The sequence below is a fragment of the Cololabis saira genome, chromosome 21 (assembly GCF_033807715.1).
Source record: "Cololabis saira isolate AMF1-May2022 chromosome 21, fColSai1.1, whole genome shotgun sequence".
NCBI classification, from domain to species: Eukaryota; Metazoa; Chordata; class Actinopteri; order Beloniformes; family Belonidae; genus Cololabis; species Cololabis saira.
The window spans coordinates 15,431,218-15,444,096 of NC_084607.1; the positions used below are offsets into that span (position 1 = coordinate 15,431,218).

General features: G+C 39.4%; 1 protein-coding gene across 2 annotated transcripts; it reads left to right on the top strand.

The window, feature by feature from the left end:
* Positions 1-3,059: 3,059 nt before the first annotated feature.
* On the top strand, positions 3,060-12,576 carry c21h16orf89 (chromosome 21 C16orf89 homolog). Of its 2 annotated transcripts, none has more exons than XM_061711836.1 (8): positions 3,060-3,294; positions 8,381-8,533; positions 9,629-9,794; positions 9,978-10,095; positions 10,500-10,662; positions 10,882-10,986; positions 11,738-11,827; positions 12,121-12,576. In XM_061711836.1, the coding sequence occupies exons 1-8, from the start codon at positions 3,114-3,116 to the stop codon at positions 12,222-12,224; spliced, it is 1,080 nt and encodes a 359-aa protein (XP_061567820.1). In that variant the 5' UTR covers positions 3,060-3,113; the 3' UTR covers positions 12,225-12,576. The 2 variants fall into 2 exon arrangements, with proteins under 2 accessions (XP_061567820.1, XP_061567822.1); XM_061711838.1 differs by having other exon boundaries at positions 9,629-9,779; positions 12,121-12,575.
* The last annotated feature ends 303 nt before the right edge of the window (positions 12,577-12,879 follow it).

Below are 12,879 nucleotides of genomic sequence, written 5' to 3' on the forward strand. Positions count from 1 at the left end.
GGACAAAAAAAAAATGCCCGGACAAGAATAAACATTGGCCCGGCGTTCACTCGCTGGCGTGAGATGAAAGACGAGGAGGGATGTCCGACCGATGGGGATTTATTGGGATAAAACAAGAGACAGAATTGTTATGATACAAATGTAAATGTAGAGTTCTATGTTCAATAAGAATCAAAATTAGAATGTTTTCACATACAGGGGATTCATCTTGGGTTCTAGTATTTTTCCTGAGAACTGTAAAATTGTGCAGGGCTGATCTGCAAAATATAAGGAATGGGCATTCAGTTATTCACAGGTTATAAAGTATTTTTTTATTTTGTCCGTATGTTGGACTACTAATTTATGACGAAGTCCCTCTAAAAAACGTGACAGGAAAAAGTGCAGAGCATTTGAGTTTGTAGGGCGCATTATCTCGCTGAAACAACTTAATTAAACCAAGTTGAACTTAGTGTTTTTCAACTTCGTCATATTATATTGTTTAGCCAAAAATCGATACATTACCTATTCGCTATCCATCCTGCAAACGACCATTGAAACAGAAAAGTAGTTTTGAAAGTCCGTCCCGTCTTCTCTCATCAAAACAAATGCACGCGACGGGGACAGGATCTTTCCGGCAGTACGCTCTGGTGCTCATGGGAAATGTAGTGTTCGGCCGGAGCCTCCGCCATTTTTCCGTAGCGGTGTATCGCGTCATTCAGGCAGCCAATCAGCACAGTGCCTCATTATCATAGCCCCGCCCACTCAGAATCCCTCATAGAGAAGGGGTTTAGAGAATGGGAAGATAAAGACATGGCTCACAGAATTTCTAATTTATTTAGCAAAAACAATCAAAAGCTTGTTTTTAAGACATTCAAGGCCTGTTAAAAATGTAAATGTTAAAAGGTATTAGTTGCTATAATAGGTCCCCTTTAATGAAGAGCTGGTGTTGTGACTTGACTTGATTTGACCCAAACAAACAAGAAAAAAAAACAACCTACAAGTCACTGAGGCGCTGATTTACCGGTAACAGATAACGTGTCTCCTTGGGGCAGCATGTCAGCTGAATGAATGATTGTCCACAAACATCCTCTGGTATTTATTTGTACACACAAGCTCCTTTATATACAGTGAACTACATGCACTTATAAGGCTATAACTTGCATGAAACCAGTAATGTTGTAAGACCAAAACTGCAACAATGCAACACCAAAGTTAAGAATAGGTTCTGAAACCTATTCCCCCATATACCACCTACTGTGCAAAAATGGCACTACAACAATTCACATACCCACACAAGTTATTAAATGGGGAACACAACACAATACAAAATTGGCTCTAACAGCTGGGGAAAGCCTGGGAGATGCTCTTCAACCTTTTATCTGTGTTATTTTCAGGGCCGCACCTCCCTAAACACAGAACACGTGCTGTGCGTGGGGCGACATCTTCCAACAGGGACAACATTTTGCGCGAAGGGATGCAACGCAATAGACATTTGACCAATCAGAGGGCTGCGCGTGCAGGCAGGCTCTTGCAGAGCTGCAGGAGGTGAGATTTCCACATGTTGTTCAAAAATACATCACAAATCAGGAGAGAGCAAGAGAAAAAAGGTAAACCACGAGGAAACTCATGCTTCACTTGAAGGTGGGTCATCATCATCATCGGCGATTACTCGAAACAAGTATGATTTTCCTCCTGTCGGTGAGTCTGGTCATCTGTGGGTCTTCAGGTGGCTGTGGAGGCCGATCCTTGATCCACAGTCTCTTGCGCAGTGGGGGCATATATGACAGCTTGACTGGGTAGTGGTGATGGTGCCGAGAGCGGTTTTGATGGCAGATCTCTCCTTCCTTTGTTGCCTCTTGGTTTCCGCGGAACAGTGGCTGTCCTTCTCCAGCTGTGATGTGCCTTCATGGACCATCCTGCTCCACATGTCTCTCCGGAGAGCAACCTCCTCCCAGGTGTTGAGGTTGAATGTTTTAATTCAGTATTTATTCATTCATTTAAAGGAACTTGCGGCTGGATTGAGGCAGAATTTATGAAAAAAATTCGTATACGTTTTAAGTTTTCTAGTAATAATGTCAGATGAAGCGTTCCAAACCCAAAAGAATGTGTATCTCTCCGTTGCCTTGAACAGGCTGTGTGCTGCAATATGTGGTGCAATTCGGGCCCAAATTTCCCTCGCTGTCCTGCAGATGTGACGTCACATGACCCTGCATGTGCGTTCTCCCCGTTCTCCCGTGCCGGCTTCACTGTTGGCTGCAGTACCCCCAACGGCCGTCGTGGTGAAGGGTGGCGCTAGAGAGTCTCATTTCTTAAAAGGAGCCTCAAGCTCCTTTAATATTTTATTTATTTATTTCATTATTTATTTATTTTTTAAATTGTATTTGATTCATACAGTCAAACTATATACTTACAGTACATTTGTTATTATTAATAAAGGTTGTCAAGTGTGAGGGTGTGGGCCGGGGGGCCTCAAAATAACATTTCGCTTAGGGCCCCCATTTGGTCAGGGGCGCCCCTGGTTATTTTACATAAAAAACAAAGTGAAATGCAGAAAAAAAATGCGGAAACTATTTCATACATGTCTGAAGTGTAGGCTACAATACACACACACACACACACACACACACACACACACACACACACACACACACACACACAAACACACACACACACACACACACACACACACACACACGCGCACATATGTAATCTGAAGTTTGTGTTTATGTAGTTAAATGTTACTTTTGTGTAGTTGGTTTTTATTACATCTTAGTTATGACTCGGATTCTGCACATCTTTTTTCCGGTCACACTTCCTGCATACACACACACACGGGTGCACACACATATTTGTGGGAACATACAAACAAAAAATAAAATAATAAAGTGAACTCATGTCTGATTGCCTAAATCAAACGTTTGAGGTTTGCAGGTGTGTGCATTACTTTCTTCCTATAAAATATTCTCTCAAAAACACATTCCCTATTAAGGCTGATTTATGGTCCTGCGTGGAACGCGGAACCATCATTCAGGCTTTTACATCACGCTGCCCCCTCCCCTCTTAAGACCCGCCCGCCCCGTCCTCTCTGCAGCTGTTCCCGGTCTGCAGGTCCCGGTTCCCGCAGGCCAGTGAAGATGCGGGCAGCGGGGATGCGGCTGGCCGCGGCGGTGCTGCTGGTCTCCGCGGCGGTGAGCGGGTCGCGGGCCGAGGTGATCGATGACGTCCTGACGAGCCTGTCCCGCGGCGTGTCCTTTCTGGAGCGGCAGCACGAACACATCAACCTGGACGGGGCCGTGGGCTTCGTCATGCTGCAGGGTAGGTCCGCAGAACACGCTCTGCAGTTGTTTTTATCCTCCGTATCCCCCCAACCCTCAATGCGGAATGATCTCCAGCAGCAGGGGCGCCAGGGACGGCCCGCTCATCGCAGAGTTTGGCTTGATAATGAGATCTCCAGCAGTGCACTGAAAAAAATAAATCTAAGCGCATGTAAATGTAACATTTTTAAATCTGTGTTATTAAAAATTTAAAATGAAGTTGGTTGCTTTACATGAATAAATCTAGTTTTGAACTTAATCTGCATTTGTTCAAAAAACAAGATATTGTGCAATTTTTCCTTAACAAGCAATATTTATGTAATCCCAGGCAATCTTTTCATTTACACACAAGCAACAAGCAATTATCTTGTTGTATTTACCTTTCCTTTAACAATTTTAATCTATTGGGCAGATTGACCAACGTTTAGATGAAACATGCTTTATAGATGCTTTTTTGTAGAACACAACAGTAAAAAATATCTTACTTGATCTACTTTAAAACAATTAAGGCGACATTTTCGCATGAGATTTTTATGTAGATCAAGAAAGACTAGTCTTTGAATAAACTACTTAATTTTTAGTATGTACAAAATTAATTTGCAAGTAGTCAACTTAATTTTTTTTCCCTTTTTTCTCTTTTTTCCTTTTTTTTCTCTTTTTCTCCTTTTTTTCTTCTCTTTTTTTCCTTTTTTTTCTTTTTAAAATTAACTTAATTTTGATAAATAAAGTAAACTTAACACAAACTTAGCACAGTTGACTGTACTTGCAAAATGTATTATTTACATACATAAAATTAAGTAGTTTAAACAAAGACTAGTCTTTCTTGATCTACATAATAATCTCATGCAAAAAGTTGACTTATTTTTTTTAAGTAGATCAAGCAAGATATTTGTATCAGTGCGCTCAGTGCACAGAGTTTGGGTTGATAATGAGATCGTCAGCAGTGGCGTGAAAACAGCACCGCCTTCTATAGTTTTTCTGTAATTTGTTTGCTTATCTGTTGTTTTCCAGTCCTTTCTTGTGTCCAATACTGGAAATTGCCTCCTGAAACCTTCAGCCCCTCAACCATATTGCACTTTTGTAATCTACAGCATTAAAGGGATAAGCAATATTCTTGAAACAGAATATTAAGTTAGGATGCATCACTGAAATGTACATCAAAACTTGTATCTTTGTTTGGCTCATAGGTTTATGAGTAAAACTTTACAACAAGGGCCACAACATATATTTAGATACACAGAAACTAAGAAGAACAATAGGTATTCAATCATTAACTAATTATTAGTAATTGCACTTGATCAGGAATTCATCATTAGGTATTAGTTCTGTATTCAATTCACAGTACTTCATATGTACCAAAGCACATTTGTGGCATTTTTTGTAAAGTTTTGGTGGTTTTTAACTATAAGAGTGATGCAGGAGGTGTGACCGGAAAAAAGATGTGCAGAATCCGAGTCATAACCAAGATGTGATAAAAACCCAAAACAGAGAAGTACAGGATTGCCTGAGAGTCATCATGACAGTATTTTTTCGTCATTAATCATTTGCATCTGCATATTTACTGATGCACAGCTCACAAGAAGCAGTAATAGAATTGGATGTGCTCCACTCTGAGTTGCTCAAGGCTCTGGATGTTGTACAGCTGTTCTTGGTTGACACACATCTGTTTCAGTGTGGACATTGGGACAGTTACTCTGGACTGGGAGACTGGGGTGATGTTTCCACTTGTTTAAGAAGGGGGGGCTCAAAGTCATCAGCCTTTCCAGTAAAGTCTATGCAGAGATGCTGGAGAAGAGAGTCCAGTTGGTATTGGAACCTCAGATTCAGGAGGAACAATGTAAGGGGCACTCGAGTTTTCCAAATCTGCACGTGCTTTGTGGACTTAGAGAAGGCATTAAACGGTGTTCCTTGAGGCATCCTGTGGCGGTTGCTGTGGTATGGGACATCTGGGGCCAGATTCACCAATATGTTCTTAAGAACAATCTTAAGAAATGTCTTAAGATCTAAAATTAAGAAGTTCATAAGAAAGTTCTTAAGTGCAATTCCTCAATATTTTCTTAAGAACAATCTTAAGAACTGTCATTTCTTACGAATTTCTTATTTTTCCTACTTAAGAACTTCTTCAAATATGTCATTGCATTGCACGCGCCAACAAACAACATTTATACAGGTAGTTTGCGTCTTAACCGTCAGTCACTCACTAAACATGGAGAAGGAGAAAAAGAGATGCAGGAACTTTTCAAGGTTATGGTGGATGAGATTAATTTGCGAAAAAAAATACTATTGGGGAAAATTAATAATAATTAACTACCACGCTTACTAACATGCTAACAAACAGTTAACAGGCTCTTTGTGTAATTAATTACAAAGTATATCCTCAAACTATGACCTACTAGTCTAAACTTGTCTAAAATGTGTTGAAAAACATGATATTAGAGGCTTATTATTATTATTATTATTATTATTATTATTATTATTATTACCTTTTCACAGAAGAAATTTTAAGACAGGTCAAGGTTGTCTTAAAGTTAAGAAAAAAGTCAAGAACAAATTTGAGAACTTTTATTTCAAGAATACCATTTATTCTTAAGTTTTTTCTTAAGAAGAAAGTTGAGAAAATACTTAAGAACTTTTTTGGAGAATATGACTTCTTCTCTTTTTTCTTCTTAAGACTGAACTTAAGAAAAAAATGACACTTAAGAAGATTTTTTTTCTTAAGAATGTTTTGTGAATCTGGCCACAGGTCTGTTGCTATAGGGCTGTACTGGTGGTAATAATCTGGATTTGTTTCAGGTGGAACTCTGGAGTCCATCAGAGCTGCCCTTTGTCACTGATTATGTTCATAGGCTTTATGGACAGAAACACTAGACTGTGGTTCGCGAGTCTGATTCTGTAGTGTCAACATTGCATCTCTGCTTTTTTGTGGATGATTTGATCTTGTTGGTGTTATCGAGTCAAGAACATCAACTCTCACAAGAGTGATTTGCAGATGAGGGTAAAGCGGCAGGGTTGAAAATCAGCACCTGTATGTCTGAGACCATGGTTCTTATTCTGAAGAGGATGGAACACACTCTCCAGGTATAAGGTATTCACCTTCAAGTGGGTGAATGTTAAGTGTCTTGTGAGGTAAGACTAAAGGAGACTGACAAGCAGATCAGTGTGGCACCTGTAATGCGGAAACTGTACATGGCTTGTTGTGGTGAGGAAGGATCTGAGTCAAGAGGGGAGGTTTTCAAACAGTCGATCTATGTTCTCTCTCTCACCTATGATCACCCATCACTGGAATACTGAGATTACAGATACAAGCGGCTGGAGGGTCTGGACTCCCCTTTAGAGAGAGGGGGAGAAGTTTTGTCCTTCAGCAGAGACTCTGAGTAAAATTGCTGCTCCTCCATATTGAGAGGAGACAGTTGAGGTGATTATCTAGTTAGGATGACCCTGGGCACATGTTTTAGGCACACCTTACTTGGTGGATGACCGAGGGCAGTCCCAGGGCACACTGGAGAGTAGGGCTGGGCGATATGGACCAAAAGTCATATCTCGATATTTTCTAGCTGAATGGCGATACTTGATATATATCGATATTTTTTCTGTGCCATAATTGGGGTTTCCCCCAAAGCATTATAGCATAGCATCTCTGTTAGCTTCATTTTTTCTGAGGCAAACCCTTAAAAAAACAGTCAGTTTTAATACAAAGCCTCATGCCAAATGTCACACAGGTACTTTTATTAACAGAGGTCTGCACAATACCAAAATGTATAAAACAAATGAAATAAAAATAAACTGCCTGCATATATAGAATAAAAATGCTTCTTGAATAAAATAAAACAAATATCCCTTTCCTGCATAACAATTAAATTAAAATACACTTAATAATTAATACAATGCAATTAATACAATGTAAACAGTAACAGGCAGACTTTTCCACTGAGGTTGACAGTTGTGCAAATAACAAAACATTTGTGCAAATCTCAAATAAAACATTCAAGTCAATTTGTCACAAAATAAGCTATATCAAAATCGTAAAAAAAAAAAAAAAAATGTATAATCGATATAAACGATATTGTCTCGTACCATATCGCGTTTGAAAATATATCGATATATATTAAAATCTCGATATATCGCCCAGCCCTACTGGAGAGGCTACATCTATTGGACGGCTTGGAAACACCTTGGTATTCCCCTGGAATGGCTGGAGGAGATGGCTGGGATGTGGTAAAGTCTGGGCCACGCTGTTACAGCTACTGCCCCTGCAACCTGAACTCGGATAAGTGGTAGTTCATGGATGGATGAATCATACATCATATGTTAGATAATGTTACAATAGAAGATACAGATAATGTATATCAAAAAGGAACCCCCTTTTAGCAAAACTTCAGACCAAGAAATAAGGTTTTAGTGGAGAGCTTTTCCAGAGGTCCCTCTGGTTAAAGACACTCATTTAAACAAGGACTTTGTTTTGAATGGGTTAAAGGACTTTTTATCTGTGAACTCTGCACACAGAGAATCACAACAAGGGGCTGAGGGATGATGTGTGGTGGTGGTGCTAGTTTTGAGCTGAAGGCATTTCCTCCCTGAGTCACATGACAAGGAAGATCTGTAAATGCTTACGCTGGTCACATGTGGCCCAGACCACCTTGAAATGTGGCTTTGAGTGATCAGATCTCAATGCCTCCTTCCTGGGTGCATTTACAGCTTAAGACCGTCCATCTGTGACTGGATCCCTCAGGCTAGATTTTAGAACCAGGACACAAGGAAAGCAACTTTAAAACTTCGTTTATTGTCACATTTTTCAAAGGAAACACAGGAACATTCTTCATTACCAGTAGATATCAGTAATATTTTATCATTTTCATATGGTTGATAGATTTTCATTGATGCATACAAGTGCAAGGTTTAACCTGGCTTCAGGCCACACGACCTTTACAGGTTTACAGGTTGATTGCTGGATATGCAGAGGGAGAAAATGTGCAGAGGTTTCTAAATTGTTTCCAAAGTTCCTGTTTCTTTGCAGCCTTTAAAACAAATGAACAGTCTGAGTCCACACAATGTGTTTTTCCTGTTTCCTATGATGTGATCTGTCTCAGCTGAGCTGAAAGCAGCAGTCCGGACATGGCCCCACACCGACCCGGTCAGCTGGGCTCAGAGAACCACTGTGGTGGCTCTGGTCAAACGTCTCGACCAAAGTCTGGAGAAGGCCGTCACCGCTCTGAAGCAGAACGACCCCAAATACTACAGAGGTGAGACGTCCAGACGTCTCCTGCCAGCTTTGTAATGGTACAAAGTTACCCGGGAGGGTTTTCCCCTTCTGTTGGATGAGGCTTCCTTGGGTTGCAGCAGAATGTTTCCAGATAGAACATTAAGAAGAAAACTAACAGGGTCCAAGGTCCAGTTTGGAAACACAAATTCAATATAAGTTAGGTAAATTTCATAATCTTATCACTCAATTGATGTTATCACATCATATCAAGTTGAGTTACAAATCATATTAGCTTTATTTTACTCTACATTTCCTTCAACAGTTGCTTCTTTACTAACCGGATTGAAACATTTTCTCTCTTTTTTTACTGACATTAGTTTCTAAAGTTCTGTTTTCTTTGACATCCAAACTGTTGTCAAGGTATTCATGTCCATGTAGAACATCTCACACTTGACATAAAACACAATTTCATGACTTTTTAGGCATACTGTACAGGACTGTCTCAGAAAATTAGAATATTGTGATAAAGTTCTTTATTTTCTGTAATGCTTTTAAAAAAACAAAAATGTCATACATTCTGGATTCATTACAAATCAACTGAAATATTGCAAGCCTTTTATTATTTTAATATTGCTGATTATGGCTTAGAGTTTAAGATTAAGATTCCCAGAATATTCTAATTTTTTGAGAAAGGATATTTGAGTTTTCTTAAGCTGTAAGCCACGATCAGCAATATTAAAATGAATAAAATGATGGCTTGCAATATTTCAGTTGATTTGTAATGAATCCAGAATGTATGACATTTTTGTTTTTGTAATTGCATTACAGAAAATCACAATATTAACATTTTCTGAGACAGTCCTGTAGATGTGAAACAGGTTCAATCTTTTAAGATAAGACGTAGCAGTAAAGTAATTAACGGTTTAGTTTTTCTGGTTGGCTAGATGTAGAAACATATTGAATTTCAATCTTGTAATCACTGCTTTCTTTATCTTTCATTAGTAAAACAATGACAAAGCAGGGTTGCAGCCATGAAAAGAAACCGTATTTGTCCTTAGATGACTTTCTGACTGTTTTAGACGAATTGTGTTTCTTTGTCTGAGGTTCTGAGAGTTTTCTAACCTGTTCCCTCCAGAGTTTGAACCTTTATTGTCCTGGACGTTCTGGCTGATTCCTCAGGAGTGGCGGTCCACAGACCCCAGCCTGGTTTATTCCTCCACCATGACATCCGAGTGTTACGATGAGCAGCTCAGTGACAAGTGTCTGACGCTGCTGCTGGGAACCTGGTACGCGTCCACAAAGTCAGTCCAAACTACCCTCAACACAACTCAGTGGAGCTTTCTTTATTTCTTTTTTCACAAAGAAAAAAAGTAACCCTGTTTTTTTTTTTAGTCTGCAGACGCTCCTCTTTTTGGCCAAAATTGCTTTATTTATTGATAAGTTCAACGTGCTAACACTCGCATATCTAATTCACATTTGGACAGGAAGATGAACGGGACACCCTGCATCGTCACCAAACCCTGCCGGGACACCATGACTCGTTTTGGTTGTCCGTTTTACTCTCTGTCTCACCAGCTGCTCTACTTTATGATTGGAAGAATGGTAAGAGGTTTAAATTACACTTAAAAACATCTGCAAACTACAAAAAATCTCCGCTTTCACAACAGGAAAACACTTGCAGCACCGTATATTGTTATTAGGACTTCATTTTACTGTGTCTACAAATACCACAATAATGTGAAGGAACATATGAAAGATGATTGTGAAACCATGTAATTATGCACTATGTCATCTGCAAAAGAATAAGGATTAATTATGTGTTGGCTAATAAGATGGAAGAACAATGGTGGATGAAAGACTGGGCTTTGAGGAACTCCATGAAATACTATTTAAAAGTAATCAAACAAAATAATACTAGCTGTTGTCTATACGAGAGGATGCTTCTGTCTTTTAACATTATCAAAAGATCCTCCTGAGATGCCTGCTGGTTCCTCTTTCCATCTCAGAAAGGCTGTAACAACCTGCTCAAAGGGGACACGAGAGCACCCAGAGCCAACATGACTGAACAAAACTACCAGGAAATCTTCTGTTCCAACATGATGAAGGCCAACCAGGACATCGTCACAGACGGGTTATCCGAGCAAACGGTCGACATCTTCATTGAAAACAGTGAGTTCCTGCTTGTTCGCACTGCAGCTGTGTAGTACATTTATGACTGATTGTATAAAAAGATAGTTGATAGTGTAGTTGTGATGCCTCCGGTAAAGCATCAAGCATTATTTGAGCCAGAGGACAGAGCTCGATTGGGTCTTGTTCATCTTGGAATTATTTTCAGAAGGATGTAAACCAGTTGGGTTGAATGTCTTGTGTCCTCTCCTCTGTTGACAGTCCTGATCTGTGGACTGGCTGGATTCTCAGACTTCCACAAAGCTGATTGGCTGCAGCACATCCTCAGGCTGCAGGACGAGGAAGTTGGCTGCTTCGGCAGAGACAGTAAGGATCGCTCGCTACAAAATCTCCATGTCCAATTACAATTTGAATTTCCCCAAGGTGGGATTATTATAGGAATTCTTAACACAAGTGAACCGAGAAAGACATGTTTTAGTCAGGATTTTGTGCTGGCCACACAAAATAAAATGAAATAAAATACATCTCAGGTTAATATGTATAGAATAAATAAATAAAATGTAGAAAAAAAACACAACATAGAAACAATAAAACATTTTTTGACCCAAAAATATCTGTTTACAACACTGTCACACATCGTTCTTTATGTGTGACAGTGTTGGCAGCAAAATGCAGTTAATGCGGGAGATTAATCCAGAACAGAAGTCCAAAGTTGCTTTGGGTATTTTTTGACGATAGATTGGACAGGCGACCACGAGAGCTAGAAAACCCTTCTTAAAACTAATCAAATATTCCTTCAAATTTAAGTTAAACTCATATTTTAACATGAAAAACTCGTTTGTGCTTCTGTAAAAGTGTTTTGATGCCAATACATCTAATTTACTTACTGCATGGATTATGAAAACAGAACTTTGGGTGCAACAAGGGTAGTTGTACTTTGCTGTATTGTAAGTTAAAAGATCAGAATACTTCTCCCACCACTGTAAATGTGGCAGCTTCTGTTCCAACAAGTGACTTGGATAATGTGTGATATTTTTAATCAGAGAAACTCGGTGCCTCTGCGGTGCATTTTGCACAGATGGGTTAGCAGTTGATGTTCTGTGTTGTTTGTCCTCAGGGAGCTTCATCTCTCAGATGATCGGGGACGAGCTGCTGGAACAGCTGCAGCCTCACAGGAGAGTGAAGAGGAGAGAAAAAATACTTCCAGGTCACTTTGTGTTTTTTTTCCCCCTCATACTTGCATAATTACATAACTTAATCACAGCAGCAGATCCGTGATGCTCAGTCACAAATACTAGTTTTATTTGTTTATTTGGCCAACAAACAGAGGGCTTACCTGTACCTTCAGTTCCCTGATCTCTTTTGAAAAGTTAAAGAAAAAAAATAAATAATGCGCACTCGTGTCAAAAAAAAAAAATGAAGTTGAAGTTTGACGTCACTCTTGAAATCTGACACGTTTGGCTGAATTCCTCTGTGTTTCTGTCATCTCTCATCTGGCAGACGGCTGTTCCAGTCACATGACGGCAGTGGCGGTCGGCGCTCTGGGAGGATACCTGAACTTTTATCTGACAGAACAGGACATAACGAAGAGGCCGCTGTCCTGAACAACAGGACCTGTTCACACGATCCTCAGAGATGTTCCTCACTGACGAACACTGACCCGTTACGTTATGAACATGGTTGGAAGACACAAAGAGCGGAAGAGATTTTTTCAAATCGTCATGTGAATGGGTTTTGTGAGTTTAATCAATTAAGCCGACCTCTTAAACATATATATGAATATTAAATCCCCCAAAAGATCCCAAATGAAAGTAGTGGTGCTTCAATTTTCAAGTTGAATACATTTGAATATTGTGATTTTCTGTAATGCAATTACAAAAACAAAAATGTCATACATTCTGGATTCCTTACAAATCAACTGAAATATTGCAAGCCTTTTATTATTTTTATATTGCTGATCATGGCTTACAGCTTAAGAAAACTCAAATATCCTATCTAAAAAAATTAGAATATTCTGGGAATGTTAATCTTAAACTGTAAGCCATAATCAGCAATATTAAAATAATAAAAGGCTTGCAATATTTCAGTTGATTTGTAATGAATCACAATCACAATATTCTAATTTTCTGAGACGGTCCTGTATATGTTGTTCTTCACATGGACCACAGATGGCGCTGTTTTGTTCAGCCTGAAGATGCAGCGATTTCTGGACTCAAATGACGCTGAATAGTGATGCAGATATTAAAATCTTGTGTGTGT

What these genes read in the sequence shown, in the direction of transcription:
- c21h16orf89 (XM_061711836.1), top strand. Translation starts at nt 3,114, where the DNA reads ATGCGGGCAGCGGGGATGCGGCTGGCCGCGGCGGTGCTGCTGGTCTCC. An exon ending in ACTTTATGATTGGAAGAATG is followed by an intron (nt 10,096 to 10,499) that starts GTAAGAGGTTTA and finishes TTTCCATCTCAG; the next exon opens with AAAGGCTGTAACAACCTGCT. An exon ending in GAGAGAAAAAATACTTCCAG is followed by an intron (nt 11,828 to 12,120) that starts GTCACTTTGTGT and finishes CTCATCTGGCAG; the next exon opens with ACGGCTGTTCCAGTCACATG.